The 13,467-nt window shown below is 41.0% G+C and overlaps 1 protein-coding gene and 1 pseudogene across 1 annotated transcript in view; both read right to left on the bottom strand.

Moving 5' to 3' along the window:
• The window catches only part of Txlnb (taxilin beta), a 50,879-nt gene that overhangs the window by 28,593 nt on the left and 8,819 nt on the right, over positions 1-13,467 (bottom strand). Inside the window, exons 3-4 of the mRNA XM_021174748.3 lie at positions 11,921-12,012; positions 8,549-8,719 (exon numbers count right to left, since the gene is read on the bottom strand). Of these exons, the coding sequence (XP_021030407.1) occupies positions 8,549-8,719; positions 11,921-12,012 (263 nt within the window). The remainder of the gene's footprint in view (positions 1-8,548; positions 8,720-11,920; positions 12,013-13,467) is intronic.
• LOC115032151 (chromodomain Y-like protein pseudogene) lies at positions 4,799-7,881 on the bottom strand (annotated as a pseudogene).

Here is a 13,467-nt window from a genome sequence, read left to right as displayed (position 1 = left end):
CCTGGAATTTAAAACTGTGTAAATAGAAATTTTAAAAAATCACTCGGATTTTTAAAAAGCATGAAGAGGCTACAAAATTTCCTGGTCAGAAGACTGAGGAAAAGCATGCGGAGAGCTAAGTGACAGTGTCACAAGGCCAATACACACTCAGCTAGAATCTGAAGAGAGATGAAGGCGGAGAGCATGAATTAGTGAATATATTTGAAAAAAAAAAAAAACCTCTTGAAAAAATTCCAAGTTTGCTGAAAAACATACAAATACAGAAAGCTCAGCAAATACCAACTAGGATAAATGTTAAACAAACAAACCTTGAGGGACTGGAAAGAAGGCTCAGTGGTTGAGAGGACTGGCTCCCTTGCAGAGTTCCTCGGTTTGCTTCCCAGCACCCATAGGGCAGTTCATAACTATCTGGAATTCCAGCTTCAGGCATCCATCACCCTTTTCTAACCTTCATGGCTACCACACATATGTGGCATGCTTAAATGTGTACAGGCAAAACACTTATACACATGTCTTAAAAATTAAAAATAAAGAAGACCATTATTAGATACAAAGGTACAAAAAATAAGAAATCACTAGAAATATCTTGGAAATAGTTATAGAAAAATGACATGACATGTGAGGGGGAGTGACAGCTCAAGTTATGGCTGCTCTCACCATAATGGAGGCCAGAATAAAATGGAAGAAGATCCTATCAGTGGACAACTTGGACAACCAATAATTACAGTTCTTAATAGGAACTGCAAATGAATAAATAAGCAAGAGACATCTTAAAGATAAAGGACAACCAGAGAACTGACTGGCAGCAAAACGGGAGCCCAACAGACCCTAACGGGGAGATCTTTAGGTTGAGAGGAAATCATGTCAGACACTGAAGCTTTAGACCAGGTAAGAAAAGCACCAGGAATTTCTAAAATCTGAGCAGAGAGAAAACCAGAATTTTTCTTTTCATTTCTTCAAGGAATACAGGTGACGGTAAAGACAAAAACACAATCTTGTCATCTAATGGGCATCACAAATGCCTAGGATTGTATACATAGAAAATTCTAACTTAAGGACAGGAGAAATAAAGGAGTTTATTTAGCTACAGTGTTTCCACAATGTGGTGTGCTATAATGTTACCTCTAATAGACTAAGAACAGTTAGGAATGTTGATTGCAACCACAGATTAACCACTGTAAGTAATGTTGTGAGATATAATTTGAAAATCCAAGAGATAAGTTAAAAATATAATTTAAGGAATCTTTGAGTTGGGAGTCAGGAAAATAATAAAAGGAACAGAGAGAGAGAAAGAAAGAGAGAGAGAGAGAGAGAGAGAGAGAGAGAGAGAGAGCACGCAGTGGAAAGTGTGCTGTAAACAAGTAAACATTGTGTCTAATATTTAATGCAGTCATATCAATCATTGCCTTATGTGTTAATGCATTGGCAAACCAGTTAAAGGCAGATACTCTATATATGAAAGGAACCAATCTGTAGTTTTATCCTGTCTTGGTGAGTTATATTTTGTAGTCTCAGGTAGAAAATGAGCAGATGAAAAGAGACAGACAAAGTTAAAAAAAAATTAAGAGGCCATGTTGATGTCATATAATATAAATTTCAAGATAAATATTATCAGATGTTCATAATGATAAAATCATCAGCTTTTTAAAAAGACAGAAGGTGAATCTGAATAAATCCGACATCAGTGCTTCAAGAAGCAAAGCTTGATGTATTTGAAAGAAGTAGTCTGTTCTATAGTTAATACTGGGCTTGTACTGGTGGCTCCAAAGCTAATTGTTGCCTATGGAATACTGTATGAACAACTCCTGAACAGCGTTTGTTCCAAGCACACACTGGTTCTTCATCAAGAGCTTATATCTATGGTTAGCTAGACAAATTGAACATTCCCCAGCTGTCTTAGTCAGGGTTTCTATTCCTGCACAAACATCATGACCAAGAAGCAAGTTGGGGAGGAAAGGGTTTATTGGGCTTACACTTCCATACTGCTGTTCATCACCAAGGAAGTCAGGACTGGAACTCAAGCAGGTCACGGAGCAGGAGCTGATGTGGAGGCCATGGAGGGATGTTCTTTACTGGCTTGCTTCACCTGGCTTGCTCAGCCTGCTCTCTTATAGAACCCAAGACTACCAGCCCAGAGATGATCCCACCCACAAGAGGCCTTTCCCCCTTGATCACTAATTGAGAAAATGCCTTACAGCTGTATCTCCTGGAGGCATTTCCTCAACTGAAGCTCCTTTCTCTGTGATAACTCCAGCTGTGTCAAGTTGGCACAAAACTAGCCAATACACCCAGCCCATGGGCAAATAGTCAAAGATAAATTAGAATTTTGGGTTTGAATTATTCTGACATGTCAAATATTCATGGCTATAAAGTGACTGAGTAGAATCCTTGAGTTTCCTTGTCCATAAGGATAGGAACTCTTATGAGGTCATTTGTCAGCACAAATGACATAGCGTGCTCAGTCCTAAGGAGTCAAAGCCACACTCCTCTCCCTTTCAGTCTTTCCAGTGACACATTCCCACCCATCACTTCTTCACTGTAGGACACTGTAGAAAGACAGGAGTCTTTTGTAAACTCAGAACACTAACTCTTGAGTTAAAGATGGAGCACTTGTCTCCAGGTCTTCATCTAACCAGGATTTCTGGTGGTTCTACTACACTCAATGCAAAAATCCCAGATTCCCTTCCTCTTCAGCTTGCAATGTGAGAGTCATAGTTCAGCACACTGGCTTCCCATTTCCCAAACATCCTTGTAGGAATACTGTCTGATTCCTTTCTGTATTTCTGAAGCTTTGGGGTCTACCACTTGAAAGAAGACTGGGTGCTATGCACACTCCAGTGACGTTTGCTTGACAAGCCAAGAAGCCTGGAAGCACTCATGAGGCAAAGAGTTTCAGAGAAACTCACCTCCTGGAACCTTGGCGTACTCATACCTATCCCCGAGTTAGTCTGGTGTATGGATCCACGTGCTCTCTTTTAGTATTATTTTATTATAAGTGCCTTTAAAGATCAAATTCTGACATAGCTAAGCCTTCACCAGTGTTCCAACATCCCAGAAAATCCTTGAAGCGACAAACTTGGAATTCAGTAGGAATTCAGTAAGAAGGTTACCTATTCAGTAACATTCAAATTTACTTCTAGTAGAGAGGGTGAAACTAATTAGGCATTACAAAGAATGGAGCCAGAATAGCTCAGGGCTGGTCTGCAGAGTGTTTACTTGAGACAATAGCCAGTCTTACCCAGACAAGGGAATTCACAATGGCCTAGCAAATAGGTGGGTTTACCATGTAAGAGTTAGGGAATCCCCCTGAGATAGGTTTCTTCACTAGGCCCAAAGAAACAGCATAATCAGGCATTTACTAAGAACCCCTGGTGGTGGGCTTAACAATAGACTAGCATTACGCTTGGCTCCCTTCTTAGTGGCAGCGGCTTGGTCCCTGCCTTCTTTTGATGTAGACATTCCTTATGTATTGTGTCACTGTAACTCAGCGGATGTATCTCACCTGGTTTCTTGTTATTCTTCTGTATAAAAAGTTCGATCCTCAACTTGACAAATTACATTCAGATTCTACACAATCTCCTGTGTTGCGTCTGTCTGTCATTCATTTGCTGACTCCTTGTCCACCTGTAACCAGAAACCCGTTCTACGCAGACAAGGGACCAAAAAGGGTCTGCGGCAACTGGGGATGCAAATAACAGACTTATTCAACGAGTCCTGCATCTTACTTTTGAATGGAGCTGGTAATCAGATTAAATAAACTGCTGAGGACCTATGCCGCAATTAATGAAATCCATGTAGACATAAAGAAGTGATCAGTTGCCTTCCAGTTTCCATCTGCACCCCAGAGCTGACTATGTGCCACAGCTCTCCATGCCCAAATCCCACCGAGAGAGTCTGGTCTCCAGTGCTGACACACCTGAGAGCACAGGTGAGATCACCACTTCTACTAAAATACCTGACCCAAGAGGGACCTGCTCAGAGCCATAAGGACACAGGAACCAAGAAACAGCCAGGGACAGGATTCTTCTGGTTTCCTTCTGTGACCATTAGTGAGCCTGTGCCACAGCTCTCCATACCCAAATTCCTCCCAGAGAGAACTGGTCTCCCAGGAGTACCGACACACAGGCTTGCAGGAGGGACAGCAAGTCAGGGACAGCAAGACCAGCTAACACCACAGATAACCAGATGGCGAGAGGCAAGGGCAAGAACATAAGCAACAGAAACCAAGGCTACTTGGCATCACCAGTATCCAGTTCTCCCACCACAGCAAGCCCAGGATACTCCAACACACCGGAAAGGCAAGACTCTGATTTAAAATCACATCTCATTATGATGATAGAGGACTTTAAGAAGGACTTAAATAACTCCCTTAAAGAAATACAGGAGAACATAGGTAAACAGCTAGAAGTCCTTAAGAGGAAACACAAAAATCCCTTAAAGAATTACAGGAAAATACAAGCAAACAGGTGAAGGAATTGAACAAAACCATCCAGGATCTAAAAATTCAAATAGAAACAATAAAGAAATCACAAAGGGAGACAACCCTGGAGTTAAAAAAACTAGAGAAGACATCATGAGTCATAGATGCAATCATCACCAACAGAATGCAAGAGATAGAAGAGAGAATCTCAGGCACAGAAGATAATATAGAAAACATTGACACAAAAGTCAAAGAAAATGCAAAAGGCAAAAAGCTGCCAACCCAAAACATCCAGGAAATCCAGGACACAATGAGAAGACCAAACCTAAAGAAAATATGTATAGAAGAAAGAGAAGATTCCCAATTTAGAGAGCCAGTAAATATCTTCAACAAAATTATAGAAGTAAACTTCCCTAACCTAAAGAAAGAAATGCCCATGAACATACAAGATGCCTACAGAACTCCAAATAGATTGGACCAGAAAAGAAATTCCTACCATCACATAATAATCAAAACATCAAATGCACAAAACAAAGAAAGAATCTTAAAAGCAGTAAGGGAAAAAGGTCAAGTAACATATAAAAGCAGACCTTTCAGAATGACACCAGACTTCTCACTAGAGACTGTGAAAGCCAGAAGATCCTGGGTAGATGTTATACAGACCCTAGGAGAACACAAATGCAGCCCAGGTTTCTATACCCAGCAAAACTCTCAATTACCATAGATGGAGAAAACAAAATATTCCATAAAAAAACCAAATTTACACAATATCTTTCCACATATCCAGCCCTACAAAAGATAATAGATGGAAAACTCCAATACAAGGAGGGAAGCTACACCCTAGAAAAGGCAAGAAAGTGATCTTCTTTCAACAAACTCAAAAGAAGATAGCCACATAAACATAAAAATAACACCACTAGGAAGCAACAATCACTATTCCTTAATATCTCTTAATATCAGTAGACTCAATTCCCCAACAAAAAGACATAAATTAACAGACTGGATGCATAAACGAGACCCAGCATTTGTTGCATACAGGAAATGCACCTCAGTGACAAAGACAGACACTACCTCAGAGTAAAGGCTGGAAAACAATTTTCTTTTTTTTTTTTCCTTTGTAGTTATTTTAAAGTTACAGTACTTAAAAACTCTGCAGCAATAAATAGCTTGGATGTTTCCAGTTCTGCCTCCAAGCATGAGCAGGATGAAGTAGCAAGTGGGAGCCATGTCCCGCTCAGCCTGCCCATCAGAACTCATCGATTTTCCTCTGTAAGTACTTTAACATGGAGTCCATGCCCTGGGCAGAGCCCCAGATCTTCAGCACTTCAAGTACATTCTCTCTCATTGGCCTGCTCTAGCTCCATCTTCATATTGCAGCGCACCAGGGTTTTGGATTCTTCCAGGACACCTGGGTTACATGAAGCCAGCTCCTTGATTCAAACCATGACTTCCTATGTGAAGGTTCCTGGCCAAAACATCTGGGAGACCAGACCCTTGCCACAGGCCTCCTGTGCCGTCAACTTCCACCCACTGAACAGCATTTCATTCGCAGAAGCTCCTCCCATAGTCTTGAGAAACATAACGGTAGAGCAGCCATCTGGACTCTGTCCGAAGGTGGTATAGGATATTTGAAACTAAGCCTTTTCGTTGGCCCAAACCACATCACAAAGAGGCAACATGGATGCTCCTAGTCCAATTGCTGGGCCATTAACAGCTACAATAATAGGCTTCTTAAACTGAATGAAAGTATTCACAAAGTTTCTGATAGCGTCTGCCATTTTAGTGCTTTCTCTCTTTCGGTCATCTGTGAGGCTCCGAATAAAATAAATAAAGTCCAGAACACAGCAGAAGACGCTGCCCACGGCGCTGAGCAGAACCAGCTTGCTGCTGTCGGCTTCAGCTGTGCTCAGGGTGCCCTGCACTTCTTTCATCACCTCTGGGTTTAGTGAGTTATTCTCTGATGATTTTGTGGATAACAAGACATGGGTGAAGCCATCTTGCTTCCTGACGACAATATCTCTGTATCTGTAGGTACTCTCTGTCTGCCTCAAACTGAAATGCAACCGCTTGTCAAAAGGTTGGTCTCTTCTGTCGTCAATAAATTTCCTTTTTCCGACTGTCACTCCTGTTATGGATGTCTGTATGGTGACTGTTCTGTTGGCTGCTAGCGCATCCATGAATGGAGATGTACCTGCAGTTTGAGTCTTGCACTGGCCACATGTGTCCTCCTGGCAAATCCCGTGGCAAACACTCTGAAAACAATTTTCCAAGCAAATGGTCCCAAGAAAGAAGCTGGAATAGCCATTCTAATACTGGATAAAATCAACTTTCAACCAAAAGTTATCAAAAAGGATAAGGAAGGACACTTCATACACATCAAAGGAAAAAATCTTCCAAGAAGTACTCTCAATTCTGAATATCTATGCTCCAAATGCAAAGGCACCCACATTCATAAAAGAAACTTTACTAAAACTCAAAGCACACATTGTACCTCACACAATAATAGTGGGAGACTTCAACACCCCACTCTCAGCAATGGATCATGGAAACAGAAACTAAACAGAGACAGTGAAACTAACAGAAGTTATGAACCAAATGGATCTGACAGATATTTATAGAACATGTCTCCCTAAAGCAAAAGAATACACCTTCTTCTCAGCACCTCATGGTACCCTTTCCAAAACTGACCATATAATTGGTCACAAAACAGGCCTCAACAGATACAAGAAGATTGATATACTCCCATGCATCCTATCAGGTCACCAAGGACTAAGGCTGGTCTTCAATAACAACAAAAACATCAGAAAATCCACATACACATGGAAGCTGAACAACACTCTAGGCAATGATAACTTGGTCAAGGAAGAAATAAAGACATAAATTAAAGACTTTTTTGAATTCAATGAAAATGAAGGCACATCATTCCCAAACATATGGGACACAAAGAAAGCAGTGTTAAAAGGAAAACTCATAGCTCTGAATGCCTCCAAAAAGAAACTGGAGAGAGCATACACTAGCAGCTTGACAGTACAACTGAGAGGGGGAAGAGGACCTGGATAGACATGGGGGAGGGAATGGACATGATCAAAGTATATGCAAACTTTAAAATTGTGTTAGGTGTAATGAAATATATTATATATATATAAAAGAAGAGATCAAGCCAGGCAGTGGTGGTGTACACCTTTAATCCCAGCACTCGGGAGGCAGAGGCAGGTGGATTTCTGAGTTTGAGGCCAGCCTGGTCTACAAAGTGAGTTCCAGAGAAACCCTGTCTCGAAAAACCAAAAATACATACATACATACATACATACATACATACATACATACATAGAAAAGAGAACAGATCAGTCTATTATTTTTAGGTTGAATAATTAAGTCTTGAAGTGCTCTTTTGTGGTTTTTATTTAAGTAGCTTCTTTTCTCAGACAACTATTGGTACTTTGATTCTCTACCTCCCTTTATCATGTCAATTATCTAATTGTAGAATTATCTTGTAGCTACATGTGTGTCATGTAGACTTCATTATAAATATAAAATGTTGAAGTTTTACAAAAATCATTAAGAGAAAACTAAGGTATAGGGAGATGGTCCAGAGGCTAAGACAGTTGACTGCTCTTCTAGAGGATCTGGGTTCGATTCCCAGCACCCACATGGCAGAGCACAACCATCTGTAAAGCTAGTTCCTATGACTTCTTCTGGCTTCCTTGGGCACGAAGCACACATGAAATGCGCAGACATTCATGCTGGTCATACACTCAAACACATAAAGTAAAAAATAAAAATAATTAGATACTTAACTTAGGGATATCGAAAACAATCAATTCATTAAAACCAAAACAAAAAACTCAACCTAGCAAGAGAGACACCTCACTCTGGGTCTGCACTGTTGTCATTGTATATGCTCCTTGCATGAGACAGCTCATTTAGCTTTCCCCTTCTGAGCATAGTCAGAAGATGGGCAACCATTCATGGAGGTAAAATAATTTGATCACAAGTGAGGGTGTGGCAGAACTAGTATTTGACTTCACTGCTTTCTGGTTGTAAGCTGTGAGACTGTGTCAGATAGCAGGGATTGTGTCTATGTAGCTCGCTAAGAAACGCGTGTTTCCAAGCCGGGGTGCCACATACCTTCAGCGTCTTGTTGTGCCTCTGTAGCTCCCGACACAGACTCTCGAGTTTGCTTCGAGCAAGGATGGCTCTGTTGTGCTCACTCTGCAACTGGTCCTTCTCTCTCTGAGTCTGTGCCTGCTGTTTCAGTAGGAGCTTCAGCTTCTTTTGCTCAGTGCGATGTTCATCCAGCTAGATGTGGGGGTACAAGCAGCAAGGAATTTGGCAGGGATATCTTTGCAACTTACAGAAAAGATTCACATAGCCACAGGTCTGGAAATGTGTAATAGGCATAAAGGATTTTATCTGAATTTTCTTTCTTTTTCTTCTTCATTAAATTAAAAAAATAAAAGCACAATTAATGTCAATGGCTACATTATAACTGTATTTGTGATTCCTTCTAAGTATATAGAAGTTGCGGAAAATTCTGGAAAATATTTTTCTAAGGCCATTTCTGAATGTAGTCAGGAAGTATCCTTACTTATTAATGAACATATCCTTATTTATTGATGAACACAATGCCAGATAATATTACAGGCTTCAGGCTTCATAAACATGAGTGAACTTGAGTGGTGGGTAGATTTATAGTATTGGAGTTGACAGTTCATTCCATATTTCAGACACTTTCTGTGTTAATATCCTAATCGATGAGCAAGGAACTAGACTTTTATGTACAAGTAACTAATTAAATTTTTTCATGAATTTTCTTCCCTGAAATGGAAAGGTAATTGGTCTTTGGGTGGGTCGGTTTCTGAGGTCTTAGTTTGTTATAGGTGATAAGACAAATGCCAACTGTAATAAGACTTGTACTGTCTTGACTGTTTGTCTAGCACGGTAAGTAGGCACAGGGAATTTCCAGGGACCAGGGGAAGTAGCCCTGGCTCTTGGAGTAATCTCCCTCAGACCGGAGAGGCAATTCTTCGCCAGGCAAGGTAGCAGTGTAAATGGCACCAGGTGGCAGTCAAGAATACTTCCTCCTTCCTGCCAAGTACAGCGAATGGTGCTAGAAAATGATCAGTAATGGCCTTGGTGTGTAGTAGTTCAGTTGAAGGGATGCCGGACAGACAGTACAGAAAACATTGAAAGAAGATTATTGTACACAGGTGTACAAATCAGAGTGATGTGACTTGCACATGAAAATGTGGTTCAGATTTGGGGAAAAAATATCCCTGAGCTCCAACTTACGTTATGCTAGTTTAAATTGCTAATAGACAATGTTAAACTGCTTTGTAATTTTCTACTCTTACTTTAGCAAGCCACATGGCCCATAAAACTGGAAAGCAAACATTTATCCTGCTTGATCTAGTAACCCTATTTCTAGAACTTTTTTCTTAAAAATCATAAAGAAGAAGGGGCAAATCTAACAAATGATGGCGTTCACAACAGCCTTAGCTTCTGAAGCAGGAGGATGGCTATCTCTTGAATCAGCACAATGCTGGGGCTGTATTCAAATGCTAAGTTCTCTACTCCTAGATCTGCTTGCTCCAAGACAAGGGAATTCTCCTGTATACCAGCTTTTGTTGGGCAGACCTTGCTCCCCAAGTTAATTAGTCAAAAAAGGCCAAAGCCTGTGGTTGGGCAGTATAGAGAGATAGGTGGGACTTCCTGGGAGGGGAAAGGGGAATCTGGAAAGAAGAAAGGGGAAGGCCCTTTCTCCAGGTGGGATAAGAGGAGATGGAAATAATTATGGGCCTTGAAGATCTAGCTAGCCATGTGGCTGGATGAGGCTAGATGGCCAGGTTAACTTAGAGGAGCTAGTTGAGAGTCGTCTGCCCAGCTAAGGCCTAGGCTTTGAAATAGTTAAAGGTCTCTGAAAGGTCTCTGGGTGGTTATTTTGGGAAAGGCTAGTTAAGGAATAACCACAGCCATATCAATTTCCAGTGTCAATTAATATATACAGAATATTATCAATTTTATAGCACATAGGGCCACTGAATGGAATATGACACAACTCTAGCAATATATGCTTATCCAGACAGAATTACATGAGAAAATGCCACATGAACCAAAAAAACAAAACAGCAACTCATGCATATGGTAGAAGCTCCTCCATTTCTGGCTGCACGGAGCTGGGAAGGAGCACGTATCAAACAGAGTGTTTCAGATGACGGATTAGAGATATTGCTTTGTGTATTCGGAGCTCTTGTGTCATTGTGATGCGGTTTGTGTGATTAAAAATAACTGAAAGCTAAGTCGTTGGCCAGACACTCAGGATTCCAGAATTGCATTGTGTACATGACACCATGACTGCACATAACAGGAATGTGTCAAGGCAGATGGAAGGAAAGGACACGGGGATTACAGGACGGCAGTCAGTGAAAAACAAACCACTAACAGGCATGGAGTTTGTGGGCCTGATGCTTTCTTTACTCAGTAAGGGATACTCTCCCAAGGAAAGGCCACTTGTGGGCCAGATCCAAGATGGGGGATGTTGCCACCTGGAGCATCCCGGGCGCATCCTTAGCTGTAAAATGCATCTACCAATTGGAGGGGAGGTGGTTCAACTCCTGCCCAGAGGAAGTTCTGTGCTTCTCACACTTCATTTGCCTGTTGCTGCTTCTTCAGAAGAAACAAGTCAGTGGCTTTCTTAAAGAGCATACACAGAAAAAATAAGTAAAACGAAGCTCGAGATGTCTCATTTGTTCGGGTAAAGGGGGAGTGGTCCATAGACCTCAGATGTTTCGGCTGCCTTTTTCTACCCATGTATCCCAGCAGGTTTTCATGAGGCTTCCTTGATACCAGAGTACTGTGTTCACAAAGCCCTTGCCTTTTCTGGCCAAGTTGACAACACAGAAGACAGTGACTTTCTGGAATTCTTGGATGGTTTGAAGTGGCTTCCCTTGCCCCCAGAAGCCTAAGTAAGGAGAGCAAGGCTGTGTGTGGAGGACATGGAGCCGGGGACTAAGCAACTCACATGGACAACTTCATCATTGTAGGGAAGGGAAAGAATAGGGCCCCAAAAAGAGACCTGAAGAAACGGGTCAGGCCAGACGGAAGTGCACTGCAAACTGTGGGGTGGCAGAAACTCCACTTTGAATTTCCCTGTGTAGCCCTCGAGAAGCACAGATGTAGAAGCTGAATGAAAGTTTGATATTCATTCATCTTTAGAGAGAAGATAATTTTGTTTTTAAAGCTAACAGGAACTTTATGAAATGTCCACTCATTTCTGTTATCTGTACTCCTTCTTGCCCTCTCCCCCAAATTATACACACAGTTGAACAGGGAGAGCATTGCCTTCTTTGTCCTTTACTTTCCTCCTAGCATTCTGTGAATCTGGTGATGGCTTGCTTGTTCGTGATAAGTAGCTGTGCTCTATAATGATGTTCATGAAAAGCCATGTTTTCTTCTCAGCACTGACTAGAGCTGGGGGCTTTCTGACAGAAAAACACTTACCAATTCAGTATACTTCTTGAATAAAAAATCAAGCTTTTCTTCAGGTGCTTGCAGCTTGTTCAGGTTTTGCATGAGCAAGTTAGCTTCTTTACCTAAAATAAATAAATAAATAAATAAAATTAAAAATGAGGGTTGAGCATATATGATCAGGTGATAGGGACTGTTATATTGGATCAATTCCTCGAAAATTAGGATCAAACCTCAGAACCTTCCCGAGCCTCAGCAAGTTCTCTCTTCGTTTAAGAATCCTTACTCTGGCTTTCAGAGTAAGGATTAGCTCACGTGGTGCAGAGTCAAATCCATGGTAGAGTTTCAATAAAAGCTTGCTAAAGCAGTAGTCCCCAAATTGTCTTCATCATTCTCATTACTTCCCCTTGTGTACTCTTAATATTCTAAAGGTAAGCGTGTCACAGCACCGACTTTATGAAATGATAGATTATCCACATCCTATATTAAATAATAGTAATAGAGAGAGAACAGCTAATCAAAGTTTCTGAGAAGCAGGAGACAACAGTGTTGGTAGATGACATTGATGGTACTTTCGCCCAAGTCAGAGCCTTGACAATCCAGTGGGCTTGGTTTTTCCCCTTTGAGCCAATTCCCTCCTCTCTGTTTGGGTGGGAGTAACTCTAATCATATTGAGTACCAGAGAATAAAAGTTAATATATAAGGGGAAAAGATCTAAGCCTGGGAGATATTTCCTATGTGTCTGTGTCTATGTGTTCTCTGAATTTGAGCTCAGCCTTTTCAGGTAGTCATTTCTTCTACCCAGGTCTTAATCTCTGCTGACAGCAGACTTTTTTTTTCCCTCTCCAGTTGGACATCAAGCTATATTTTAAAACTCATATGTTCCTGATAGTTTACCAGAGAGATTTAGGATCTTGCTGACTTCTTCCTTTTGTCTCCTTTAGCTTTGCTTTCTCTGCACTGCTTGTTAACCATCTGGCCAGTGTCAGGAGGAATGTCTGGGATGCTTAGACCCACATTGACCATTGATTACATCTGTAAGCCATGCTGCCACAGTGGAGAAGTCTTCCCATTCTCACCTATCCGTGAAAACTGTTCTATTTACTCACAGTAAGGAGGCCAGGCCACTGAGGAGAGCCTGAGTTTCCTGATATAAACTTGCCAAAGAATGTGAGCAAATTTGCAACCTTTCCCTAAGAACCAACATATCCCCTGGGCTAGAATACTTGCTTTTATCCTGGAGAGGCATATGTGTCAGAAATTAGGGTTGCCTTTAAAGACAGGGCATGAGACATACTTGTATACTCTTATATTCATTTTTTACTTGACACTCAGTTCTAGAGGACATTTTTATTCTTCTATTAAATATGGCAAGCCTACATAGGATTGTGAAATTCTGGGTCTAACAGGATCTTTAAAGACATTCAGGCTAGCCAGTTTAAATTTTCTAGATGAAATATCAAAGGCCCAGAAAACACCAACATTACATAATTACCACTGAAGTTGTAAAGACTTTAATCCAAGGTGACTTCCTCTAAGCTTAACTGAGAAAAATTTTAGTAGCAGAAAAAGATAGGGAA

Source organism: Mus caroli, unplaced genomic scaffold (genome assembly GCF_978045245.1).
Source record: "Mus caroli unplaced genomic scaffold, Mus_caroli_1 scaffold_9, whole genome shotgun sequence".
In the NCBI taxonomy this organism is placed as follows: domain Eukaryota; kingdom Metazoa; phylum Chordata; class Mammalia; order Rodentia; family Muridae; genus Mus; species Mus caroli.
The sequence above is the reverse complement of the archived record's forward strand: the minus strand, read 5'-3'. Positions and strand labels throughout refer to the sequence as shown.